The sequence below is a fragment of the Copadichromis virginalis genome, linkage group LG20 (genome assembly GCF_057382275.1).
Source record: "Copadichromis virginalis isolate Kocher_CV1m ecotype Utaka linkage group LG20, C_Virginalis_male_GT1.1, whole genome shotgun sequence".
NCBI lineage: Eukaryota > Metazoa > Chordata > Actinopteri > Cichliformes > Cichlidae > Copadichromis > Copadichromis virginalis.
In genome coordinates this window covers 34,796,795-34,824,468 of record NC_140637.1, presented here as the reverse complement: position 1 = coordinate 34,824,468, position 27,674 = coordinate 34,796,795, and the positions used below count along the sequence as shown (strand labels likewise).

Genomic DNA, 27,674 nt, shown 5'->3' with positions numbered 1-27,674 from the left:
TTTTTGCTCTAAGAGCAGGTTCTGAGAACTCACGACCACAGTACACTCCCCCAAGATGTGATCGAATTTGCGCTCACAGTTGTTGTTCGAGCTAGCCCCAGATGTAATCCAGTTTTTCACTCAGAGGTCTTGTTCTGAGTATTCACGGCAGCCGTGCGTTCTCCAAGATCTTCTCCGTGCTGCACTCAATGAGCCCATTTTGAGAAACTCACGCCTCGTCCCATCATTTCAATCCCAGCGGGCAGCCTTGTGGGGGTTTGAACAGCCGGTTCCGCTTCCTTAATTCTTCGATAAGTCAGGGCCAAGCCAGCTCCGATCAGCCAGAACCCTGTTATCATGGTTCCGAATAGGTAGATATCTTCAGCACTCAGGCTCACTCAAGCCCAGACTTCTCATTGAGAAAGGGGTGTCAATTGCATTTAGGGACCAGTTGATCCATTCCATAATTCTCTTTTAGGTTTTAGAGTACAGACTGTGAGAGAGTGTTCCAGGGAAAGTAATACAAAAAACACGAGACTAGACAAGGACATAAGAGGCTAAGCAGGGAAGCTAAGGGAGAGGAGGAGGAGGAGAAAAGTGCGACCGCCTTCGTCAAGAGCAAGAGCAGATCTCTCACTGTGAACTCATAAAATCACGTTATTCAAAACAAACCCTGCCGCGTACTTCTCTGTTTGAAAGTGTAACTCGTCACACTAACATATTCCACCTTTAATAGAACATCAGCCGCTGTCCTTGACATTCATGCCAACAACACATACACCGACCAACCTACATCTCCCCCTGCCCTCCCCCTTTTTCTCCCGTATTTAATACTTCTTCTTTATTTCTCTTTTGAACTTATAGGTTCGGAGTGCATAGTGGCTCTGCCCGAGCCAAAGAGCCACTGGGATCCCGTCTTTGGTACCTGTGTCTTCGTCTTCTCCTTCCTCATTCCTGTGGCCATCATCAGCATCTGCTACAGCCTGATGGTCAAACGCCTGCGCAGCGTCCGCATCCTGTCTGGCTCCAAGGAAAAGGACCGAAACCTGCGGCGCATCACCAGGATGGTTCTGGTCGTGGTGGCGGCATTTGTGGTGTGTTGGACCCCGATCCAAATCATGGTCCTGGCTCAGTTTCTGGGCTTCAACCTGAGTAGCCTATTCACAGTGGTCCTCATGCACTTCTGCATCGCACTAGGCTACGTCAACAGCAGCTTGAATCCCGTGCTATATGCCTTCCTCGATGAAAACTTCAAGCGCTGCTTCCGAGAGTTCTGCCACCCGTCTCCATTCCGCCTCGACCCCCAGCAGTCTGGCAGAATGAGGAGCATCGCCAGGGAGGTGGCGGCTGCCTACAGCTGCAAAGCCGGAGACGGCGGGGGGCTAGGGGGAGGGATGCCGAATCCAGCATGACTAGGCGTGGAGCTCCCCTTGGTGGGGGTGGACCCCCCACAGAGGGGAGAGACCCATGGAACTGGGAACTCCAACACAGAATTGACTCAGATTACAGCTCTCTAGCGGCACGAGCCCTCCCGCCCCCCAATGAGGAGACTGGCCTGGGGCGGGGGGGAGGGCGACAAGGAGGATGAGTTTGAAAGGAAAAGGATTTAGGGATGGAAAGAGGGGATGTGGGGACAAGTTTAGAGTGAAGAGTAGCAGAGATGTCCGATGCCCAGACTCGTGTTTTGAAACTTTATGCGATAAGACGGACACATAAAATACTAAAATGCCTCTGGAAAAACTCTCATCCAGCTTCAAGAGAGCTGATGAATATTCATTCGAGCTCCAAAACAACAGCCTTGTGAAAAGAAACTGGATCTGTGGCGTCCCTGGAGAGATGACTCTGTGACGAGAAGGCAGGAGGTGAAGTGAATGTATGAAAATCAGGAGGAGTTAAACAGGAGCTGCCGATGCCAAATCAGAAACTCTGATGCTTTTACAATAAATAAATAGAACATCGGAAACTCTGGACCACGAAGACATGCAGAGAAGGAGCAGATCATTCCTAAAGTTTGAAATGCTTTCAGTCTGGAGAACTAGGACATTTTTGCTGTGATGGTTTTGGTAAATGGAGGCCACATAATGTAATATGCTGCTGCCAGCATTTTACTGGGCCAGAAGTGTGACTGGACTGATGTGAAATCTGCAGCTTGTAGAAGTAAAAGAGCAAGACGAGATTCTGTTAAATATGGGGGTCAGGTGAATGTCATTTCTTATTTGAGTGACATTTCTCAGCTGAGACTCAACAAACCTAAGACACCCATGGAAGGACACGTTTCCTTTGACTTTCTACATGGTGCTTGTGTGCGGGGGGGTTGGGGGTTTACACTGCACCGTGTTGCCAGATGCATCTCACAGTTAGATAAGGTGTTGTTTGGGATCTGTGGTGGAGAAACGCGTCGAGGTTTAATGACCTTTTGTGTTCGGAGATGCCATTTGTTCATTTTGTTCAGTGTTTAGGCGCTAAAAATCATTTTGGTTTAGGATTGTTGACTGTGGTTTAGATTAAAATGTGTCCACCAGACTCGTGAGCCTTTGTGATGAAAATCAGGAGTTGGAAACCAAAGGACAACATGTGTGTAACAGACTCACCAGCAGCTTTGACAAAATGACTTTGTTTGGCTCCCGATGGAAAAAAATCACAACTGAGATTCAGCGTTCAGACAACGCTGCCTTTCAGATGGACTTTTACTGGCAGATACAAAGTGAAATACATACCTGTTTGATCTGAGGTTAAAGACTCAAAACTGCAGCTCACACTTGAAGTGGGACATAAACAGCCTTACCTGAGCATCTGTGAATGCTGTTTCAACACTTCAACAGTGTGAGGTCTAAATAATCTCAATCCTAACCCCAACTCCTACCCTTCCCCCGACTCCTGCCCTGGCACCAACTCCTGCCCCCGACTCTGGCCCTGACACCATCTCCTACCCTGCCCCTACTCCTACCCTGACCCCGACTGCTACCCTCCCCCCAAATCCTACCCTGACCCCTACCCTGCCACAGACTCCTACCCTGCCCCCTACTCCTGCCCTCCCCCCGAATCCTACCCTTATCTCGACTGCTACTCCTGCCCTGCCCCCGACTGCTATCCTGCCCTCGACTCTTACCCTGCCCCAGACTCCTGCCCTTCCCCCGACTCCTACCCTGACCTCGACTCCTAGCCTGCCCCGACTCCTACCCTTCCCACGACTGCTACCCTGCCCACGACTCCTACCCTGACCTCGACTGCTACCCTTCCCCTGACTCCTACCCTGCCCCGACTGCTAATCTGCCCTTGACTCCTACCCTGACTCCTACCCTGCCCCCCGACTCCTACCCTGCCCCCGACTGCTACCCTGCCCTCGACTCCTACCCTGACCTCGACTCCTAGCCTGCCCCGACTCCTACCCTTCCCCCGACTGCTACCCTGCCCCCGACTCCTACCCTGACCTCGACTGCTACCCTTCCCCTGACTCCTACCCTGCCCCGACTGCTAACCTGCCCTCGACTCCTACCCTGACTCCTACCCTGCCCCGACTGCTAACCTGCCCCCGACTCCTACCCTGACCTGGACTGCTACCCTTCCCCTGACTCCTACCGTGCCCCCGACTCCTACCCTGACCCCAACTGCTACCCTGCCCCCAAATCCTACCCTGACTCCTACCCTGCCCCGACTGCTAACCCGCCCCCGACTCCTACCCTGCCTCCGACTGCTACCCTAACCCCAACTGCTACCCTGCCCCCGACTCCTACCCTGCCCCCGACTCCATCCATGACCCCGACTCCTACACTTACCCTGTGTTTTAGAAAAAAGAAAAAAACTTGAAAAAAAGTTGAATTATTTTCTTGTCTTCAGCCAAGACTTAGAGGAACATTTTTTTAATGACATGTTTTGCTAATGTAGGGTTAATGAGGGTAATCGGCAACAACGACTTCGATCTCTAAGGGTTAGGCATATGATACCTCACAACACAAGGACAAAAGTTAAAAGGTAAAGGTTCTGTTTCATAAACACTGAAAATGATCCCTGTAAACGTTTGTGTGTGCCCCTGAGTTCTGCAGCTCAGTAAATCTAACCCTGTGCCACTGGTCACAGATTTAATATAAAAGATGGATGATGTGAAGATCAATCTTGACTTTTCATTATCTTTCTTCATTCTGAGACGAAGTCATGAGCGAGGGTTGGATCTGACTCTGAACACCAGGTACACTGGTCACTCAGAGTAGCAGCCCAACCCCGATGTCCCGGTTCTTCGTGACTCTACTGGGGCCGCTATTCCCAAAACGAACATTGTGCTTTATCTAGTCAGACCTGAGTAGCGACTGAGACCATAAACTCATCACTAAAGAGTTCACTGAGCTCAGAGATCAACTGAACAAGATGTTCATTTTCTCATAGACTTTTATAGACCAAACAGTCAACCCCTGCTGGACTTTAAAGGCAATGCAGGTTTGAGGTACTTCAGCGCTGGCTTCATTTTTCAGACTTTGAGCTACAGCCGTCCTTGTACATACGGACCGAGGTGGAAACAGGGAAAACGTAGTTTTACTGAAGCCATAAAATAGCGCCCCCTCACAAAAGCAGTCCTCTTCAAACACCTCACAGGTGCAATCAGAGTGGGCCTGACAGGGGTCAGATGACCCCAGATGTTCAGGAAATGCCACCTCTGGACACTGAACTGCAACTGCTGTCAGGTTTTTGGATATAGAGGCAGGTCTGGTTCGGGAGAGTTGAACTGTGGGTCTTTAAACAATGGGGGTGTTACCAGCCCCACAGGGGCAGAGCATGGGGACAGGGTTGCAGTGCCCCGACCCCAATCCAAGGGACAAAGGGGCTCTCTCTCTCTTTCTTCTTGGTCTCTTAAAGAGGAAACTAGCTGTGAAACAGGAACACATGAGCATTCCTACCATCCTGCACAGTTTCAGACAGCACTGGACTGCACAGAGCATGTTGGTGTGACGTTCGGGTACCACTGACAAAAACAGAACAAACCCTATGAAACGCTCATCGGTTGGTGTTTGTACTCTGATCAGTGTTACTGTGATGCTTTAAATCGAACTTTCATTTCTATTCGCTGTCACTAAATCTGATTAAAGGGTCCTTGGTCTCCTGAAGTTTATCTAACAGAAGTGCGAGGATGAATCAGAGACGTTGAGACTCATCTGTATGAGATGGGTTCTACGTTTAGCTGGATGCTGGTTGTTCTGTAAACTGTGCGGCCTTTGAGAACTTGCGTGTTCTGTTCGCGCCTCAGTATCCTCTTTGCTTTTATATTTGTGTCTCTCTATGAAGTTGGGTTTGCTCGTTTCGTTAAGACTAAAACAGGTCTGTTTAAGTAAAGTAAAGTAAAGTTTATTTATTAAGCGCTTTTCATAGACAGGTTTTTCAGAACGAGCATGACAGTTTGGTTTTGCCTGGTTTCGTTAGGTGCAGCCACTCTTAGCAGCACCTTAATTGCTTCTGTTGGTTTACTTTTGCTTTCGTTATGAGAGAAACATTTCAATTAACTTACATTGCCTTAAATACGAAGTGAAGTCTGTCACTAAACCTCGCTCTCTGGCTGGATTCAATGTGTTTTATGGTGCTTTGCTCTTAGTTATACTAGTTCAGACCTGTACTCTGAAACCGTCTGTGGACAGCACTCGTTCTCGCGGAAGATATGACATCTTCAGAAATGGCCAATCTCTCATCTGAAGGGAGACGAATATCTTTTCTTATTTGTATAACAGGTCGATCCTGAAACCAGTGTAAGAAACTGAAAATATGTGGATCTCAATCCAGTTTAGATTTTTTTCAGTACATTTAAATCACATATTTAGTACTAATACTTAATATTTATGAAAAATTTCCAGTTCTACACAATATGTAGTCTTACATTCATTATTGAGCCCTGTGCATCTGGATTCACTGTCTCAGATCACATGATAAAACCAGACGTGATGGAAAAACAGAGTAATTCCTGCCCCATATCATCCAAATACATAATATGCAATGAAACTTACAATAATGTTTGTGATGCACACACGGTACACCGGTTTACTCACAAATATTCATTTCAAAATCACAACAACAGCAGCAACAATCAGACGACTGCCTCTGAGCAGGCACTTGGTAACCGTGGGAAGGAAAACCTCCCTTTTAACAAGAAGAAACTTCTCGCACATCCGGGCTCAGGGAGCAATGTGTCGAACTGCTTTATGTCAACAAAGCTGTCTGGTTTTAAGCAGCACGATTCAGGTCATCAGTAAACTGGATAAAAGTGTCTTCTGGTATGACAAGAAATGAGGCTTCATGTCTGCCTTCGTGGCCCCGGTGCCGATGCAGAACACTGATCAGCCTTCAGAGAACGGTTGCAGCGGTGCCTTCAGCCACAGGTGGTTGTATACCTGCTACTCTGGACTGATGAAGGTAGTCTGTGACCTCCACCCACAGCTCAAACTGAAGCGAGTTTGTTTGCTGTTTTCCAAACATCTCCATCATGAAGTCAGGTCCACAGCATGAATCAGAATGTGAAGTGTATTTAACATGCTGCATCAGTGTGACTGTAATGCAGTAGCACCTCCAGGACTCCTTCCAGCTGAAGGCTGGTTTGGAGGTCCAAAGCAGGACCCAGAGTCATCGGCGTAAACGTCTGTCTGAGGCGTGGTTGAAAGCATTCTCCGTGGACGTGTGCTGCTCTCAGGTGGTTTCTGAGCACAGGTCACCTTTCGTACAAACCTAGCAGACTGTGTGTAGGAGCATCGAGGGCTCCGTTTCTGGAGCTTTAACGCTGCCGCGAGCTCTTTGTCCGTGACGTTCTCCTCCTGTTCGCCGTTCTTTCGTAGCACGTAGAGAGGAGCGTGTACAGCTTTCTGTTTGAACATGTAAAACACGATCATGTGACCTCTCTGGTTGTTCTTCGTCACCAGCTGTAACAGTTCGTGTTAGTTTACATTTACAGACCACATGAATGTTTGACCTGACAAAGAGAAAACTAACGTGTTGCTGTTGTTCTTCTATATCTTTATGAACAAAGGAAAAAAGTGTTTCATTGGTGTTTCTGTTGTTTCTGTTGTTACTCTTTCTAATGTGTGGGGTGGGCAGAGTCTGTTATATATATATATAGATAGATATCTATAAATGTACTCTGTGTTTTACTGTGGACTGCACTTAGCTCAGCACCCGAGTGACTGACCCACACCGCCCCACGCCGCTCACACGACACAGCTGCAGGAAAAACGTCCTGATGATGACGATGCTGTGCTTTAATCACACATATTTGGTCATATCGTAAATACGTTGGAGCGGTTTGAGTCATGTGACCCAGGCTGCAGCCATATTAGCGTTCTGCACTCACAGACCGAACTTTACGCTCGCTCGCTTGTCGTCAGTGCAGACAGACCTTCTGCTTCAGCTTGAATTTTAAACTGTATATTTTCAGTGCTTATTAAATGAATAAAGATATGATGATTAAGTTGGTCTGAGCTCATCATTCTGTCAGCTCATCGTTCAGGAAGCAGTCACAGTGCAGGTTCAGATTTAAACAGGCAGCTGCTGATCTCGGTTCAGTTTCATTCAATAATGAACGCCTCGTTGGGGCCAGTTCCTTTCATCTCAGTCCACTTCAACATATCCATATATTTATCCAGGATATCTTCTGTTTATCTGGCTTGTCAGACATCATCAGTGAGGCTAACAGGTCACATAAAGGTTGTTATCAACTTGGTTTATCAGTCCAGCTATGGCACACTGACATAACAGAGTTTGCAGCTGCTGACCAATCAGAGACATGGACATATAGTGACAACATTTTCTAAAGGAAGATAAAAGTTGCTCATCCAGGTAAGGAAGTCCTATTCATCTGGACATTGTGTTCTCGGTGGGTTAAACATCTTGTCTCTCAGGTTTCCCCACGTTACAAACACTACATTTACATATCAGAGAGGCTCTGAGTAAATGCAGGTACCCCAGGATATTTGTCAAAGCTGGGAAGACTCGGGGCGATCCAGGATAGAAGAAGGATAACATTACACCCTCTTACAATGCTGTGATTGCAGCAGTCTCCAGCTCTCTCTGAAGGGTACTCCTGGCTCCCCAGATAAAGACGAACCTTCAGACCCTGTGACTGTCTGAGCGTCTGCTGTTTTCCAGTGATCTAATTGGTCAGTCAGCAGTGATTTCATCCCTGCTGATTTCCTATCAGGAGCATAACCTGCTCCAAAGCAACAGTTACCATGGCAACATAGCCTGCTAAGAAGTGCAACACTTTGATATCAGTGAGAACAGCAAGTTGAAACTGAAGTTAGCTGGATGAGCTCCGAGCCTACGGCGTGCACTCCTTTCTTATTCAGCTCGTCAGTAAATGCTTAGAGCGTGAACTCTCGGCCTTCATCGCTGCACACTGGCAGGTGATGAGGACCTCACTGGAGCAGTAAGAAGCCCTTCCCCCAAACACCTCCATAATCCATCAGTGGGAAATGTTAATAGAAACACATCGGACATGTTTTCAAAGCAGCTCTGCAGACAGAAGCTCTGAAATAAAGTCAATCAGTAACGAGCACGTGGATAATCAGAGGTCTGCCCAGCAAATGGACGTGCAGAGTTTTCCCTTCTTCCTTTATCACCATAAATTATAAACGTGGCTCAAAGAGCAAAGGAAGTTGTGTTTGAATGATTTCTTCGATGTAACAGTTTCTTTGCACTAAAGGCTGCCCAGGAAACGGTCTTCTTGTGCTGTCATCTACTTCACAGCCTGTCTCTGACATCGTTATATGAAACTTGGCCTTCTATCTGAAAAGGAAACTGGGGCTCACTCCAAATAATGCTGCACTCGATTAGCAGTAGCAGAAAAAGCTGTTGGCAGAGAAGATTTGGCAAGTTTGTCATGCACAGCCCATTTTTTCCTTACAAATGTGCCGCCTTTTATGGGGGAATAAACAGCCTTTCCAACATTGTGAGATTTATTGCCAAGAAGCATCGTTACAACAAGGAAATCATCCAAATACAAACTTCCAGAATGTCTGTGCTGGGTTTATATTCAGCCCACTGCACTGTGTTAAATGATTTCACTGGAGCTGAATATACATGAACTACAAAAGACTTCTTCTCTTTCACACATTGTTGTAGTGTGGCAGGCGCAGCGAGCAGCAGCAGGTCACCGAGCACGACGGCCTCCGTGTGCACGAGCGGCAGCCTCTCTCAGAGCGTTCGTCACCTTCGTGTCGGAGCAGTCGCTGATCCGTGCTCGTGTCACACTGCTGGAAACACTCACAGAAAAATAAATCGCATTATTGATCCCACTCTGGTTTCCAAACAGAAAGGAAAGACGTGGAATCGAAGAGATTTCACTCTGCTGATAAATTCACTGATCTCTGATTTCCAGCTCGCCGCTGAGGAGAGATAAACGGCAAAGGAAACGTCAGGCACGTGTTAGAGAATCTGTTTCAGACGTCACTTCACCTGTGCAGAGTGTGACGTCTGTGTGTGTGCATGTGGGCTTGCTTTCATCCTCTTCTTCCTGCCCTCAGACCACTCAGCTCGTCTTTCACCCTCATCCTATCTGCACTCTGACCTGCATCTGCTTTCATCGACCCGCTGCTTAGGTTACGCATAGTGCATATGCCTCTTAGGTGAGAAGAGTTCGTATATCCAGCATGTATGTGCAGGCTGCTCCGCTGTGCTCTGCTCACGTGGAGGAAGGTCAAAGATGCTGCAGCGAAAAACTCTCTGCAGTTAAACAGTGACAATCCCAGCATCCCTCTAACAACCCATGGGCTGATTCCTCTGGTTGAGCTCTTTGGACCTCGGTGCCTCCTTCGGCTCCCAGCATCAGCAGTTAGCAACACAAGCTAACATTAGCTGAGAAAAGCAGCCTAACGTTACCAAGCGAGTGGCTGAGAGCCGATGGACCTGATGGGGGAAGGTCGTGCCGATAAGTGTGAACTAAAGGTCGTTATCAGCTCACACCACCTGTGCCCCTCCCCCCAGGCTTAAGTTCCATCATATTTATTTGCTTCCATGACCTTCAGAGAGGTCAAAGAGGCTGACAGTTTTTGACTCTGTGACTAAGTCAGCTAAGACCTTTGACCTCCTCACCTATTTGCCTGCTGATGGGTGGATATGACCAGAACCACAAAGACGAGTCCAGCCCTGAGAAGGTGGCTTTTTATTAAAATATGTCTCTGCTACTTTTGTTTGTTTTTGTTTGTTTTCTTCCCCCTTTCTCACTCTCTTCTCCCCTCTGTTGTTCTTTCTCTCCGTCTCTTTCTTACATTCTTTCTCCCAGTCATATCTGTCCCGTCTGTAACAACTGAAAATAAAATAAAATAAATACATAATTATAATAAAGGCCAATCAAATGGACCAATATGGCAAGGCCATGATGATCCGCTTGGCCTCTTTCTTGGCCTTCAGCATTTCTCACCCAGGAGTCTGTTTCGCTCCGGAGCTGAAGGCTGATGAGCACGTTTGTGCTGACGGGTGTATAAGTGAGTGACTGCCGTGTGCTGAATGACTGTTAAAGGACGATCATCCGTCCTGCACACACTGAAAAGTTGTTCATTCGGTTTTTGAACCCAAGTTTCAGATCTGATCCTTCCTGTGTTCTCCTGGAAAGGTCGTAACATCGTGCATTTGTTAAATTGGAAGATAGCTCATTGATTATCAAAACATTTTGCTGGTTAATTTTCTTTGATCTTAAAATAAATGAATTGATTAATAGACTGTAGTACAGTAGAATAAGAAGAGCATCGTCAGGGTCCACGGAGCAGACTCTAACGACTGACGACAGCTAAAGGTGATTTATTGAACTGAGATCACATCAGGAACCAGAGCAGGGACAGGACAGCAAGCCGGGAGCCACTGCACAAAGATAAACAGGATGTTCTGCACTGAACCATCCAACATGTACTCTTAGTGACACGGGAACAACGTGAGAACAGCCCCACCAAGACCGCAGGTGGAGGAATACTGGAAGAGCATATGGGGAAAGACGCAACAGAGGACAACAATGCTCAGGGGCTAGTGGAGCTAAGACCAGACCAACAGGATCTGATCAGCATCACTGAGGCAAACATTAAAGTGTCTCCAGCATGAAGAGTTGGACAGCACCAGCCCTGACGTGGTTCGTGTCTACGGGCTGAAGAAGCTGCAGTTTTGTGTGGCCGCTCTGCTCGAGTTTGAACCTTTAAAATAAAATTAGTCCCATGAATCAGTTTACAAACCAGAAATAAGCCTTGGACGGATCAGTGACTGAGATGGGCCTTTGTGAGCCAGCAGCACTGTGTACTCGCCACTGATTTATGACACGGACGTCCACTCGGTAACAGCCTCATTCAATCACTGCAGCGGGGGAGCGACTCTGGGGCAGGAAATCTTTTCTTATCCCCGCCGTGACAGCACGATGGAGGATCGTGTGAAACGCTGCCAGCCATGACTTTATGACGAGACAGTGACGAACCTTTCAGCGTCCTCGGTGTGCGTCGAACGTCGCAGCACTGCTGCTGCAGACACTGTGGAAAGGTTCAATCTGTGTCTTTCATATAATCACAGGCTGAATGCAGGAGACGCTCAAAGAATCCTGAGCACAAATCTGTGGGAGGACGCCACCATGTGCCCCGCCCACCACCCTCATACATCCAATCAGGAAACACATCCTTTTAGACGATGACATATGCTGCAACGACAAAGGCAGATGAGGAAGGTGAACACATTGTCATGATTCCCAGTGTCTAAGCACACATTTCTGTTTTCCTTTCCTGTGAAGGATTGTCTCGCCTGTCTTCACCTTCCTGGTTTCCTTGTGTTTTAAACTCTTCTTTAAAAATCTTGTTGTGTCTTGGAAGTCTTTGAACCCTGGGTCCTGCCGGTCTGTCGTGTGTGCGTGTTTGCCAGCACAGATCAAAAACCATCCATAATGGAAACCGCAGCCTGACACCACCAGATAATAAGTGCACAACAATTACACCAACATCATTTCCAGGCAGGTGGAGGGTCAGCGTGAGGAGGAACGGGCTTGAGCATTACCTTCATCAGCATTCAGAGAGAAACCAGCAGCAGATACGTGCAGAGCTTCATGTCTGTTTCTCACAATGAATCCATCCCAGTGTGGGTGGAGCTGCCGAGTGAGCACTGTTTCCTCTGTTTGATCGCTACCCGGGGAATCTTAATGAGGGTCTTCATTGGTGTGCAGTCAGAACAACAAGATGAAAAGAGACAAACAAAGAGCTGCCGCCGAGGAAAAAGCCTGCTGACCTTTACCCAAATGACATTTCTGCTACCTGCTGATTGTGTTTCTGTGTGTGGGCTTTCAATAATGGACCCAATCATCTGCTGGCCTTCAGTCTGTTCATTCCTCTGCAGCACACGTCTGCAAATATTTACTGTAAACCAACAGGACCTGAGACCGAGGCATCCGCAGGGACATCAGGGTGTCTCACTGACTTATTATGACACTCAAACGATGCATCTTCCGTAAGCACTGCCACCCAGTGCAAAGCTGATGAAAGAATGACTTTCCGATGTCTGAGGATTATGTCTCCAGTGGGCCGTTTTGTCCCCACTGGGAGAAGTGACCTAGTATTTGCACAGCAGCCGTAATGGTCCTGATGTTCAGGAGAATTCGGGAGTCTCTGATTCGGGAGTCTGATGGCCTGTGAAGCTGTTTGAGGCTCATTTTTGTCTGTGATTCAGACAGTTTTCGCCTGAGGACAGGGGTGTGAACAGGTGGTGCTGTGGGTGTGTGCCACGGGCCCTCATGATGACCCCGGTGGATTCTGAACATTGCAGCTTCCACACAAGGCTCCGTAAAAATGATTGAGGTCTTTGGTGATGTGCCAGATGTGCTCAGGAATCGTAGGAGGAGCAGCCTCTGCTGTGAGTGTTGTTAGACCAGCTGAGGTTTCCTCCTCTCCACCCCTGTCTCTCTGTTAGCTCCATATACATGTGCACACTCTCAGCTGTCATTCGAGGGTATCTACATTCAAACTGGATGAAAAATAATAAATACTCTTGCACAAACTATGAATACTAGTCTTAAATTCTCGAAATATTCAATACTTTTTGTCTTTTTTCTCTTTATCATTATTATTGCTGCAATTTTCTGTTATTGTCTTCCTAATTTAACTGCACACTTCTATTCAATTCAATTCAATTTTATTTATATAGCGCCAAATCACAACATAAGTCGCCTCAAGGCGCTTCATAGATACAGAGAAAAACCCAACAATCATATGACCCCCTATGAGCAAGCACTTTGGCAAAAGTGGGAAGGAAAAACTCCCTTTTAACAGGAAGAAACCTCCGGCAGAACCAGGCTCAGGGAGGGGCGGGGCCATCTGCTTGGGGGTGGGGTGAGAGAAGGAAGACCGGATAAAAGACATGCTGTGGAAGAGAGACAGAGGTTAATAACAGATATGATTCAATGCAGAGAGGTCTGTTAATACATAGTGAGTGAGAAAGGTGACTGGAAAGGAAAAACTCAATGCATCATGGGAATCCCCGGCAGCCTACGTCTATTGCAGCATAACTAAGGGAGGATTCAGGGTCACCTGGTCCAGCCCTAACTATATGCTTTAGCAAAAAGGAAAGTTTTAAGCCTAATCTTGAAAGTAGAGATAGTGTCTGTCTCCTGAATCCAAACTGGAAGCTGGTTCCACAGAAGAGGGGCCTGAAAACTGAAGGCTCTGCCTCCCATTCTACTTTTAAATACTCTAGGAACAACAAGTAGGCCTGCAGAGCGAGAGCGAAGTGCTCTAATAGGGTGATATGGTACTACAAGGTCATTAAGATAAGATGGGGCCTGATTATTTAAGACCTTGTATGTGAGGAGCAGGATTTTGAATTCAATTCTGGATTTAACAGGAAGCCAATGAAGGGAAGCCAAAACAGGAGAAATATGCTCTCATTCTAGTCCCTGTCAGCACTCTTGCTGCAGCATTTTGGATTAGCTGAAGGCTTTTCAGTGAGTTTTTTGGACATCCTGATAATAATGAATTACAGTCGTCCAGCCTGGAAGTAATAAATGCATGAACTAGTTTTTCAGCGTCACTCTGAGACAGGATGTTTCTAATTTTAGAGATGTTGCACAAATGGAAGAACGCAGTCTTACATATTTGTTTAATATGTGCGTTGAAGGACATGTCCTGGTCAAAAATGACTCCAAGGTTCCTCACAGTGTTACTGGAGGCCAAGGTAATGCCATCCAGAGTAAGAATCTGGTTAGATACCATATTTCTAAGCTTTTCAGGGCCGAGTACAATAACCTCAGTTTTATCTGAATTAAGAAGCAGAAAGTTAGCGGCCATCCAGGTCTTTATGTCTTTAAGACATTCCTGCAGTTTAACTCATTGGTGTGTGTTATCTGGCTTCATGGACAGATAGAGCTGGGTGTCATCTGCATAGCAGTGTAAATGTATGCTATGTCTTCTAATGATACTACCTAAGGGAAGCATGTATAATGTAAACAGAATTGGTCCTAGCACTGAACCCTGTGGAACTCCATAATTAACCTCAGTGTGTGAAGAGGACTCTCCATTTACATGCACAAACTGGAGTCTATTAGATAGATATGATACAAACCACTGCAGCGCAGTACCTGTAATACCTACAGCATGTTCTAATCGCTCTAATAGGATATTATGGTCGACAGTATCGAACGCTGCACTGAGGTCTAGCAGGACAAGCACAGAGATGAGTCCACTGTCAGAGGCCATAAGAAGATCATTTGTAACCTTCACTAAAGCTGTTTCTGTGCTGTGATGAGCTCTGAAACCTGACTGAAACTCTTCAAATAAACCTCTGCAGATGATCTGTTAGCTGTTTGACAACTACTCTTTCAAGGATGTTTGATATAAAGGAAGGTTGGAGATTGGCCTATAATTAGCTAAGACTGCTGGGTCTAGAGATGCTTTTTGAGTAAAGGTTTAACTACAGCCAGCTTGAAGGCCTGTGGTACATAGCCGATCATTAGAGATAGGTTGATCATATTTAAGATCGAAGAATTAATTAATGGCAGGACTTCTTTGAGCAGTTTTGTACGAATGGGGTCTAAAAGACACGTTGATGGTTTGGAGGAAGTAATTATTGAAGTTAACTCAGAAAGATCAATTGGAGAAAAAGAGTCTAACTTAACATCAATGGTACTAAGAGTAGCTGTAGATAATATTACATCTGTGGGATGATTACTGGTAATTTTTTCTCTAATGATAAAAATTTTATTTGTGAAGAAGTTCATGAAGTCATTACTAGTTAACGTTAAAGGGATGGTTGGCTCAACAGAGCTCTGACTGTTTGTCAGCCTGGCTACAGAGCTGAAGAGAAACCTGGGGTTGTTCTTATTTTCTTCAATCAGTGATGAGTAGTAAGATGTTCTGGCTTTGTGGAGGGCTTTCTTATAAAGCAGCAAACTATTTCTCCAGGCTAAATGATGATCCTCTAAATTTGTGACACGCCATTTCCTCTCCAGCTTACGAGTCATCTGCTTTAGGGTACGTGTTTGAGAATTATACCACGGAGTCAGGTACTTCTGATTAGAGACCTTAGTTTTCACAGGAGCTACAGTATCCAGAGTCGTACGTAGTGAGGAGGTGAAATTATTAACAAGGTAATCGACCTTTGTTGGAGTAGCGTTCAGATAGCTGCTGCTCTATGTTGGTACAGGGCATTGAAGATGATAACAGTGGGTGGATTACATTCTTAAACATAGTTACAGCGCTTTCAGAAAGACATCTGTGATAAAGTCTACTCTCCACTGCTGTGTAATCAATTATTGTAAAAGTAAATGTTATCAGGAAATGATCAGACAGCAGAGGGTTTTCAGGAAACACTGTTAAATGTTCAGTGTCTATGCCATATGTTAAAACAAGATCTAGAGTGTGATTAAAGTGGTGGGTGGGTTCTTTTACATTTTGAGAGAAACCAATTGAGTCTAATAACAGATTAAATGCCATGTTGAGGCTGTCATTTTTAGCATCTACATGGATGTTAAAATCACCAAAATTCTATATGCTCATGTAAAGCTGAGGAGCACTAATGAATTTCATTATGGGTAAACGTGGCTACACTGTTTATCTGTACATGACAATACAACTTGAAACTTGAAGGATTTAAGAGTTTCTGCTCTTTAACATGTGCCGCCCTCTATTTAACGGGACCAAAAGTATTTGGACAATCGACTGAAAGGCCGTTTGATGGTGTGGGCAATTCCTTCGTCATGTCATCATCAGTGAAGAAGATTAAAGATTAAAGATTTGATTTGATGTTTGGTTCTTGCATTTGGAAGATTTTGCTGTGAACAGACATCATGCAGTCAATGCAGCTCTGAAACAAACAAAGACAAACCGTCTGAGAAATTGCTGCAATATTAGGAGTGACAAAATCATCCTGAGAAAGAAAGCGAGCACTGGTGAACTCAGCAAGGCAAAAAGACCTGGACGTCCATGGAAGACAACGGTGGTGGATGCTCGCAGAATCACGGTGCAGAGAAACCTCTTCACAACGTCAGCCAAGGGAACAACACTCTCCAGGAGGAAGGCGTGTCGATACCCAAGTGCAGCATAAAGAGCAGACTGTATGACAGAAAGCACAGAGGGTTCACTGCAGGGTGCAACCATTCATAAGCCCCGAGAATAGAAAGGCTCGATCGGCTACAAACGTCTAAAAACGCCGGCACAGCTCTGGGAAAACATTCTTTGGACAGATGAGGCCAAGATCAAGAGAAAAGTATGGAGAAGGCGTGGAACAGCTCGTGATCCAAAGCATACAGCATCATCTGTAACACACGGTGGAGGTAGTGTGATGGTTTGGACGTGCATGGCTGCCAGTGGCACTGGGATACGAGTAGGGATGGGTATCGAAACCCGGTTCTTGTTGAGAACCGGTTCCCACTGTTTCAATTCCTTGGAATAGTTTGCCATTTTTGCAAACGATTCCCTTATCGATTCCAGTCGCCCCGAATGACGTCACCACGTTGTGGAGCGTCATTTACCTGGCAGGAAACACGGCGGCTCAAACGCTCAAAAGTTTGGTTATACTTTACGAGAACGGATGACGACAGGGCAACTTGCAATACTTGCAAAGTAAATATTTCATTTAAGGGAGGAAACACTACGAATATGCAAAAGCATTTGCTCACAAACACGCGATGACCTTAAATGAATGTCGTGTTTTTAATTCTGGACTCGTGAATCTCAACCCAGCAGCAGCGGTAACGTTTGCACATCCTCTCCCGTTAATGCGGCAGGTAAATAATCAACTAACAGTGCATATTATGTTAGCGTGATCTGCCTTATTACAAACCTGCCATTACTGTGCATTTAGTGACCATGATGAGAGACAGAGTCTGGCTCAGATGCTGGCAGTTCTCGCTGCAGTCTGCCGGTAGCGTCTCCTTTCAGGCAGGATAGACGAATGTCACCGAGCAGTGACTCAGTTTGTGGTCAAAGGTTTGCACCCGTTTGCCACAGCAGATGATTTTCAGTAAGTGAATGTGTTTAATTGTAGGCAGGGACATTACTGGATATTCTTGTGTAATTGCTACAGAACAATTTATGTTATACTTTGTTATTGCTACAGAAGAATATTTATTTTATTATTTTACATTTACAATTTTTTTCCTGGGGACCCTGTGACACCCCATTGAAGAGCCGCAGGCTGGATCTCTTAAGATCTCACTGTTGGGTTTGTAAGGCCATGTTACTCCTAAATTTCTATCTTGTTCAAAGAGAAGATATAAAACAAAGTTCTAAACTAGTCGACCTTAGTGTCCTCCTTTTTAAAAAGAATCGATAAAGAATCGAATCGTTAAACAGAATCGAAAATGGAATCGTGAAAATCTTATCAATACCCATCCCTAGACATGAGTGTTTATGATGATGTGACCGAAGCAGCAGAACGAACTCTGAGGTGTTAAGATAAGATAAGATGAGATATACCTTTATTAGTCCCACAATTTGGAAATTTCATAAGGCTGCCGACCTATTGCACGCAATGGTGGCGCCATCTTACCCTCCGACCACACATACATTACACAAACATCACATGGGGAAGACAGGTCAGAGAGGTATAACAATGGGAAATGCACCACATGAGGAAAGATAAGGAGAAAAAAATAACTCCCCCCAGACTGAGCTCCAACAGGGAGATCAGTTTGAGAACAGAAAAAACACCTCTGCACATGAAAACACTCTTAATCTCTCAGCATTGGAGGGGAATAAGCGTCGAAGGCGTTTGGAGGGGGGATGAGTGTACATCTGCATGTGTATATATGTCTGTGTGTGTGTGTCAGTGTGTTTCATAATACAGATGACCCGAAACACACAGCCAGGAGTTTATTCAAGCAAAGGAGTGGGAGATTCTTCAAGGGCCAAGTCAGTCAGCTGATCTTAGCCCAACTGAGCGTTTCACTGCTTGGAGTCAGACAGAAAGGCCCACAAACAAACAGGTTTGCTTAGGTTTACCTTTTAAAGACCTCTGCAACCTGCTGGACTCGATGTGTAGCATGGACCATACCGCAGTGCTGATCCAGGTGTTCCTGGTCCATGTCTGTTAGTTATCTAACTGATATGTGATAAATGAGAAACATCAGAGCAGCTCCCAATACTAAACATGAAGTATTAAACAGATAAAGCAACACAACCAAAAACAGCGCTACACAATACAAGAAAACTCTGTGTAAAGAAAACAGCAGCAGATTGATAATCTTTAAGCCAACAGAGGGAAAAATAGCTCTCACACACAAATATGGATCTGCACTGAAGAAACTTAGAGCTCAGAGTCGCAAACAGCAGGAGGAGCAGCTGGGAGGCCCGTGCATACTGCGAGAATAAACAGCATGACTGCACTCAGACCAGAGAAGAGGTGTAATGTGCCGGCCTGCACTCACACTGCAAGGTCCTCAGGTCTTCCTTATGTGCAACAGAAACAGTGGATGACAGGCAGAACGACGCTTCACACATGAAGAGTTTGTAAAGCTCCTGACAGCCAATCAGATTTAACCCAGAGAAAGCTCCGAGCCTGCTCTGTGGCTGCGCTGAGAATCAGCTTTATGACGAGCTCTGCACGCAGACCACACTGACCACACTGACCAAAGCAGCAGGACACAGCCATTTGTAGGGATATGGATAAGTGGTTAGGACTATATATAGTCCGCTTACTTGCACACATCATGTATGAGGGATATTTAAATCCAGGCGTCCGCAGTGCTCTGGAGCACGTACAGGAGGGCAGGAGTTGCATCCAGGCTGCAGCGGTGCTGGCTGCACCAGACCTCACCGTGCGCTGCAGTCTGTTCTTGTCCTGTTTGGTGCCGATCCAAGCCGTGCAGGGATGAAGAAGAGCCCAGAGTACTGCAGAGCATAAATGGACCAACAGCTGCTGAGGCAGGCTGAACTCTCTCTCAGTAGGGCGTTTAATGTTTGCCGTGGTGCACCAAGGCTGAGCTTTATTACAAAGAATGAAAAATGTGCAGCTTTTCTGCAGGACAGGGTGAGGTGTTCTTTAAGGCGGACGAAGAGTTGCAGGTCGAACACAGACAGCAACGCTGCTGGCCGACAAAGAGCTCACACGTTTCTCTCTGTGACAAACACGCTGAGAGAAGCTGCAACGTGTTTTCTTCAGCTCCCTTTCAGCACATTTCAGCTCTGTGCGAGCACATTTGCTGGATGACCTTTGTGGCAGTCTTCTTTGGAGTGCAGCGTGTTTTTGTTTGGGCAGCATCTCCTCGGACAAACTCACCAGAATTCACCTCAAGCTAAATGTGACTGAACCTGAAATGAAAAAAATGAAATGGCTCTAATGCTCCTTTTTGTCTCGCTGCTTTACCGCTTCAGAATTTCATTTTCTCCTGTTAGAACCTGAAATCTCTGCTGCGGTCACAGAGCCTCTCGAGCATCAGTCGCTCAGACTGGCTGCTCTTTTCAGAGAAATACGGCCGTAAACACAGCAGCTGTGTTCAGGCTGCAGGGTGAGCTGACCACAAGACAGATGGAGTCAAATGTGACAGGCGGCTCTGGTTTAAGAAGCATTAGTCTGCTAGCTTCATGTTTGTGGAGAAAATCTTTTAGTAAAATGGGTCAATCTGTCATAAATGTCTGGACCCCAGCGCAGACTCACGGGGGCCTAACACAGCCTTACTGCTGAACACAGGAAATACAAACTAAACTGGGAAATTACTAAACACACAGCCATGAGGGAGATGCTGACTCACAGACACAGAAGCACAATGTTGGGGGAAAACTCTGTAAAAGACCCAGGAGAAATAAAGACACAATGAGACAAAGTTACTTTCTTTATCAAACGTGTACACGGGTGAGCTGCTAAGAACAACTCACACCATGCACAGTGGCTTGGTAATTTTTATAGGAAAGACAGTGAGAACAGGATAAGAAAATACAAAACAAATAAAATAAACAACTCCATATGTGGCGCTAGTCTCGTCAGCAGAGAGCTGGGAGAAGGCTGTGAGAGATAAAACAATCTAAAACAATATGTCCCAAAACAGTATGTCTTTGCTGAGAAAGTCTAAAAAGATAATTCTAAACTAATCTAACCATAGGCAAAGGGCAGACAAAAGGCATCTTTGTACATTTAAAAGAAGGTAAAGAAACATAGAATCATTTTTCCTGTAACATTCCCTCCTGTTTTAACTTATTTTAAATGTATACAACAATTGTCTATGAAGGTTATTTATTAAGTATCTTAGGCAATTTTTAATTTCCAAAATCTTCAAAATGTCAGCATAGCAGAAATGGCAGTCATTTGGTCTAAAGAATAAAACAAAAGAAAATAATAAAAAGAAAAACATAGTAAATGAAAATCATAGTAAATGAAATAACAAGTGGAATAAACAAGAAAAAATAATAAAACTAAAACTACAAAAAATAAAAGGATGAAAACTAAAATGAAAACTTTGTATTTAAAAATGATGAAAACCTAATATGTAAAATGAAAACTTCAAAAAATACAAGGATGAAAACCTTATATTTAAAAGGATGCAAACCTTAAATTGAAAACTTTATATGTAAAATAATGAAAACTTCATATTTAAAACTGAAGACTTCAAAAAATAATAGCATGAAAACTTTATAATTAAAATGAAAAACTTTATGTTTAAAAGTCAAGACTTCAAAAAAATAAAAGCATGAAAACTTGCATAACCTACTAATGTTTTAATCAGTGCATGATCACTTGACAAGTCATTTTTAATCACCACGTAATTTATTAGCAGCTAATACAAACTCTCCTCTAACAGAATTGCAACGGGATGTTGTTCTTCTTCAGGCACGGCAACATAAGCAGTCATTGTAGTTGTTATCATCTGTGAAATCATTACTCTTAGGCATGGCAACACACACAACACTAATATGAGCAGTGCTATCATGATGAGACCTAGAAGGAAAAATGGCTTTGCTACAGCAGCCAGCCATGAACCGCTGAACAGCCAGTCCAGCCAGCTTTGTGCTGTAGCTGCTCCAGGTGTGTGTTCAGTGACATATTTTTGCAGAGCGGTCCAATTCTGCAAAGCTTCATAAATGTCTCCTCCAGTTTCGTATCCATCAGGGATAAAAGTGCAACATGTTTCCCCGATCAGCTTGCAAACTCCTCCTTGTGATGCTGTTAGCAGGTCTAGTGTCAGTCTGTTCTGCAGCACCATCGTTCTGATGGCCTGCTGTTCTCCTGCTAAGGCGGTTCCCAGGGTCTTAGTCAAGTTGATGTGTCGTAGCAGAGCATATCGGTTGATTTCCACATGATCCCGCACCTCGGCAACTCCAATGCCGGGGATCAAGCTCTGTAAGAATTTCACTCCTCCTCAGATGCGAAACTCTGGTTCCTTTACTGCTTGGTGCCGTCCGTGCACATCCTGTCTGGTACTGAGTCTTTGTTTGTAGTATCATCCAGTAGATAGGTGAGTAGGCAGCTCCCCCACTGCCCGCGATCCATTGTTCATCACACATACTGGCAGTTGTGATGCGTTCAGTTTGTTCAGTAGAATTACATCAGGCAGTGGGTCTGAGACTTGGGGCCAGGTCAGTAGGTATGTCTGTCCGGAACAGTTCACGTTTGTGAGTGATGATGACCTCCAGGTTGCTTTCGCTGGGATGCTGTAGTTGGCTTTGGACCAAAGAGTACCGTAGCCTGGATGTGTTGCCAGGCCCAACAGGCACCAACTGCGATCTTCAGGTATGCTGTACGGCCACAGGCCAGACGTCTGCGAGGATAGGGGCATATGGGTACATGCATAGCAGTCAGTTTTGTTATTCAAGTGAGCTGTAGTGTTCATAAACTGCCACCAGAAGTTAGTGGCGTAGCCATGGGGAAACTTGGTGTACTTTCCTTTGTCATACAGTGTCTGCCTTTTCTCCATATAGCGTGACTTGTTGTCCCTCACGGAAGCAAAGGTGAGGAGCCCGGCCATGGTCAGGGCCGCTGCAGTTGATAAGAGCCACCACCTCATGACGACGGAACACACCCTCCTGTCGCGAGTAGACCCCCCGGCCAGGAAAGCTGACCCCTCCACCGGGCGAGATCACAACAAGTAGGCAAGCCTGCCGTCAGCTGTGTTTAGATGGCTTCACTGACTCGCCTGCAGTGACTCTGATGGACCCAGGATGGTCGTTCCGCAATTTTGCAAGCGGTCGGTGTAGTGAGGAGGACTTGGTATGGCCCCTCCCACCTGGGTGTGCTCCAGTTTTTCCTTTGGAGCACCTTGATCAGAACCCAGTCACCGGGCTTTAGTCTGCAAGACACTGGAGAAACATCATCAGGTTGTTGATTATGTACAACGATCTCTTTGTTTTCTAACAGCTTAGACATCCACTCTGCTAATGTGTTTTCTCTGATTGCTTTGTCTATTGGTTGACTGGTAATAGGCAGTGGGAACGGCCTGCCATGAATGATTTCAAATGGAGTTAGTTTATGGGAGCCTTGTGTTAAGCGCATCCACATTTTCACTAAACCCAAACATTCAGGCCACGGCCTTCCTGTTTCTGCCATGCATTTCCTGAGCCTTTGTTTTATAGCGCCGTTAGTTCTCTCTACAAGGCCTGCGCTCTGAGGGTGATAAGCACAGTGGTGTTTTATGCTGAAACCGAGTGCTTCAGAGACCTTAGTGATGACATCATTTACAAAATGAGTGCCGTTGTCTGACCGTATCAAAGCTGGGATGCCATATGTGGGTATGAAGTGATTGCACAGGCACTTTGCTACTGAAATTGCATCTGCCTTTTTCACTGGATAGATTTCCGGCCACTTTGAGAACACGTCTATAACCACTAGGGCGTATTTTGACCCTTGACATTCGCTTAGTTCAATAAAATCCATATGAATTGTGTGAAAAGGATGAGGCGGAGTTGGAAAACGGCCTCTTTGTGGTCGCAGGTTACCCTGAGCATTATATTTTTGACACGTCATGCACGTTCTGACAAATTGTTTTGCTGAAGTTTCAAAATTTACAGTGTAAAAATGAGTGTTGACAATACAGGTCATTCCCCCCGATGACAAATGCGTACAGCCATGAGTCACTAATGCCGCCATTTTGTGGAGCAATTTTGGCAACACTGGCTTGCCATAACACATCATTAAATCGTTTGTCAGAACTGCACCGTGTTTTAGCCATTTTGCCTGCTCTGCTGTGCTTGCTGCTTTTTGTTCATTTTTCAACACATCCAGTGGAATCTGATGTGTGTTTACTGCCATCAATGTGATGTTTGCCTGTTGTGCCGCCTATTTTGCTGCTCTGTCAGCAAAATTGTTGCCTGTAGTAATGAAAGAGTCAGTAGGCGTTGTAAGAGGTTGGCATGCTGGTTTGCCAATTGGTGTAATCATTCCTCTGGTTTTCCAGATTTTTTGCAAAATGATGCACAGCAGAGAAAACATACTGGCTGTCTATATAAATGGTTATTTGTTTATCTTTGTGTATTTCACATGCGCAACAATCTCGTGTGAAGTGACCTTCCTCTCCACGGTTCTAGCAGGCGTTGTCTCTATGTTATCTGCTGTTTCTGCGTGGCTGTCTGCGGCCTTGGTGTTTGTGACTTTGCTCGCCTCTCTGTTCCTGATAGCCACCTGCGAATTAGTGTTTTAGTCTGTTGTCAACAGTCAGCCTTATTTTTAAGTTACAGAAAGCTTCTTCTTTTTTGTTCGTCTTGGTTTGGGAGAATAGATGCAACACTACATTTTCACTTAAGGCAGTTTTGAATAATTTCTAGTTTTTCAAACAATTCATGGATCTCACACATTTCAAACTTTCAAGTTAGGGTTGTTTCCCATTTATACATATATATATTTAACTTTGCATTGCTCATAGCTCACAGCTCTAAACCTAGGCATTTTTCAATCATATGCCTAATCACTATGTGTCACTGTTATTCTCAAGTATTGTCACAAGTTCGTTTAAATTCGTTTCCAAAACCAACAAAATAATCAAACAAAAACAAAAAACATAAACGTGTCAGGACACAAAAGAAAAAAGAAAAATGCTGCCACCCGAACAAGGCAGAAGTCTGCATATGTTGGCTTGTAATAGCATGCAGCTTGTAACATGGTAGACTAATGTGCCTGTGTTAATTCAGCTCCATATTATTGTGTGAAGTTGCACTGGGTTGGGAGTGGTTTTGTGTGTGTCACATTTTTGGTGAGCCAATGGCTGGAATGAGGTTGGAGTAATTAGAGGCAGGTGTACTTGATTGCACTGATACACTGGTCTTCTTATAGCCCACACTACAAACACTGCTGTGTCGTTTTGTCTCTCTGTGCAGGTATGTAATGTGATGAAATCAGATATGATTGGGATGGATTGGTTTTGCGCTATGAATTTTATATTAGGTGTGTTGTTTTGTCTCTCTGTGCAGTCCAGGGCCTATTATATGCCACAGCCTAAAGGCAGCAGAGTTCCAGAGGCTTGAGTGACCACTGACTATATGCTTGCAGGGTGGTGGGTCTCCAAGGACAACTTCTAACCCTGTTAGAGGCAACATGTGGGGTGCAACTTGGCTGTGTGGCATAGCTGGCTCTGGCCTTGGGACTGTGTGTTTTTATACAATTCTTAAGTGGGACACTGGACTGTTTTATCTTTTATCTCTTGATATATTTTTTGTCAATAAATTATCTTTTAGAATTTTATTGACTGACATCTTTTTGCCCACGACTGAGACGGTTGGTCAGACCTAGAGTCTTTCTTTGGGTGTGTTACAGCAGCTTCTGCTCTAAAAGAAACAAATGAATAAAAAGAAAAGAAAATGTGTAACATGCTCATCAGCTTAGCAGTGTCTACATATTTAATTCAGCTTCTCAATCCTGTAGTTTTAGCTGTTGTCTACAGGGTTTTGCTTATTGGTTGTTATTATAGGTGTGCTCTATATCTCAGCAATGTGTCATTCTAGGATGATAGGTTTCAAGCTGGTCAAGTGCCTCTATGCACTTCATTAGTTTAGTTATTCTTCGTGTTGTCTTCATCTCACATGTCATTACACTGAGTTTCAGCAAACCTTAAGCTTGATGCAGACTACTGCTTAACAATTATCCACCTCACATCATAACAGATTAAGGTGCCTCTTCATATTAATATTGTCATTGTTAATATTATCCTCTTTGTCTTATATGACAGCAATAGCATATTATAATATTTTATCAGTGTGTACCACTATACTACTACTGAGCCAATTTGATAGTTAGGATCATCTTATTCAGCAAACAGATAATTTAGAATTCATCCAATCTGCGGTCACATTTGTTCTCTCTGTTGCATGGCGGACCAGGCAGGTCTATTATAATGTATTATTTATATTTTATTTTGTATCCATCAAGGGCTTCAGATGACCTGCAGAATCATCCTTTTCCCAGGGTGGAGACAGTTACCTTTTCACACACTGTCCTTGGCTGAACAGTGACACAGCCTTAATATACTTTATTTATGTTATTAAAATATTTTCGTGTGAATTATTTGCTTTATATTCATTTTATACATGCTGGGCATGGTCATCATGCCAACTGTGTTTCATTGTTAATATCACTTTACAGGTTGTTATCCTTGCTATTATTAATTTCAAATACTCTAAAGATAATTTCTACTGTAACTTTCCCTTTGTTTATCTTTATTTCGTACTTCTTATATTTATATCTACTCAGTGGGGTCTGTTTTCAACCCTTTTAAACTACTACAAAACTACTGTGATCTCTAGTTTTCACTTAATAAGGGATTATTATGTTCTTCCTGATATGGGTGTTGCTGCAGATGCGGCTGCAGGAGTGAGTGATGGTTTACTAAAAGGGTTGTGGGAACTGCACAGTGTCTCGTCTTCTGGTTTTACTAAACTGGCAGTTGAGTTCTGTTCTTCTGACTGTTTATATTTTGTTTTCTTAAATCTCTCTCTGTTTTTGTCCGGCGTCTGGACTTTTCTTTTCTCACCACTGCTCGTCAGCAGGAGTGAGTTTTAATTTCACTTGCTTGATTACCCATCTTATTTATGTATTTACTTATTTTTGTTTAAGTAATATATACACAATACAGCTGCTATCACCTTCGCTGGTATTAGAGACGAGAGTGGTTGCTCACACGCCCTTCTACTTTCGGACTATTTCCAAAAGCGGTGTGAACTTTACGAGACGGAACTCGACCGTTCTCTCAACTCACCAGCACGTCAGTGAATAGCAGTAAAAGAAAAACACAGTAGGAGCAGCTCAGTCTCTTATTGGACCGTGAAAATTCAGCTTGCTCCATTAATTAAAACAATACACACACACACACACATTCACATTCACAGCTTCGACGCGCGCGACCGGAACCCTTATAATAAGGGGAGCTCCCAGAGCTACTTACTCCCTAGACCCAGTCTAGACCCAGCTGGGGGAGCTACCCAGAGCTCCAAAGCTACCAGTCGACGAGCTCCCAGAGCTACCAGTCGACGAGCTACGCTACCAGTCGACGAGCTCCCAGAGCTACCAGTCGACGAGCTACTTCCGCTATTTTAAATTCCCTGAATTCAAAATGCGCTTTTACGCAAGATTGTGTCAGTGTGTCTGTATCTACCTGGTCGGTGTCGCCGGGTCTGGTCCACCTCGATCGGGTCCCACCACCGTGGGTCGCTTTCTAAGACGTTGGCCAAGACCCGAATTTAACGCTCTTGGTCTTTTTCCACACACCTGGTGTGTGGGCTGTCGACAGGCGAACAACGTGGACTGGTCACGGAGATGGGACACGATGGAGGTGATCCGGCTGTCGAAGGACCAAGAAATGTTGGGGGAAAACTCTGTAAAAGACCCAGGAGAAATAAAGACACAATGAGACAAAGTTACTTTCTTTATCAAACGCGTACACGGGTGAGCTGCTAAGAACAACTCACACCATGCACAGTGGCTTGGTAATTTTTATAGGAAAGACAGTGAGAACAGGATAAGAAAATACAAAACAAATAAAATAAACAACTCCATATGTGGCGCTAGTCTCGTCAGCAGAGAGCTGGGAGAAGGCTGTGAGAGATAAAACAATCTAAAACAATATGTCCCAAAACAGTATGTCTTTGCTGAGAAAGTCTAAAAAGATAATTCTAAACTAATCTAACCATAGGCAAAGGGCAGACAAAAGGCATCTTTGTACATTTAAAAGAAGGTAAAGAAACATAGAATCATTTTTCCTGTAACACACAACACGGGAAGCAAAACTTCTCCCACAATTCCACCCAGTGCTTCCTGCAGAAGTTCTCTGATGACTCTGCAATAGTCGGCCTCATCACTGATGGGGA

General features: G+C 44.8%; 1 protein-coding gene and 1 long non-coding RNA gene across 2 annotated transcripts in view; one reads left to right on the top strand and one right to left on the bottom strand.

Annotated features, from left to right (window-relative positions):
- Positions 1 to 7,408, top strand: part of oprl1 (opiate receptor-like 1) — an 80,843-nt gene extending 73,435 nt beyond the window's left edge. The window contains exon 6 of the mRNA XM_085443254.1: positions 844 to 7,408. Within this exon, the coding sequence (XP_085299380.1) occupies positions 844 to 1,391 (548 nt within the window). The 3' untranslated portion in view covers positions 1,392 to 7,408. The remainder of the gene's footprint in view (positions 1 to 843) is intronic.
- A 12,808-nt stretch (positions 7,409 to 20,216) lies between these two features.
- LOC146685299 (uncharacterized) lies at positions 20,217 to 27,236 on the bottom strand. Its single transcript, XR_014917164.1, has 2 exons — positions 26,963 to 27,236; positions 20,217 to 22,682 (listed from the first exon to the last, which is right to left on the bottom strand). It is a non-coding gene; the product is annotated as an uncharacterized LOC146685299 (long non-coding RNA).
- Between the last annotated feature and the right edge of the window lie 438 nt (positions 27,237 to 27,674).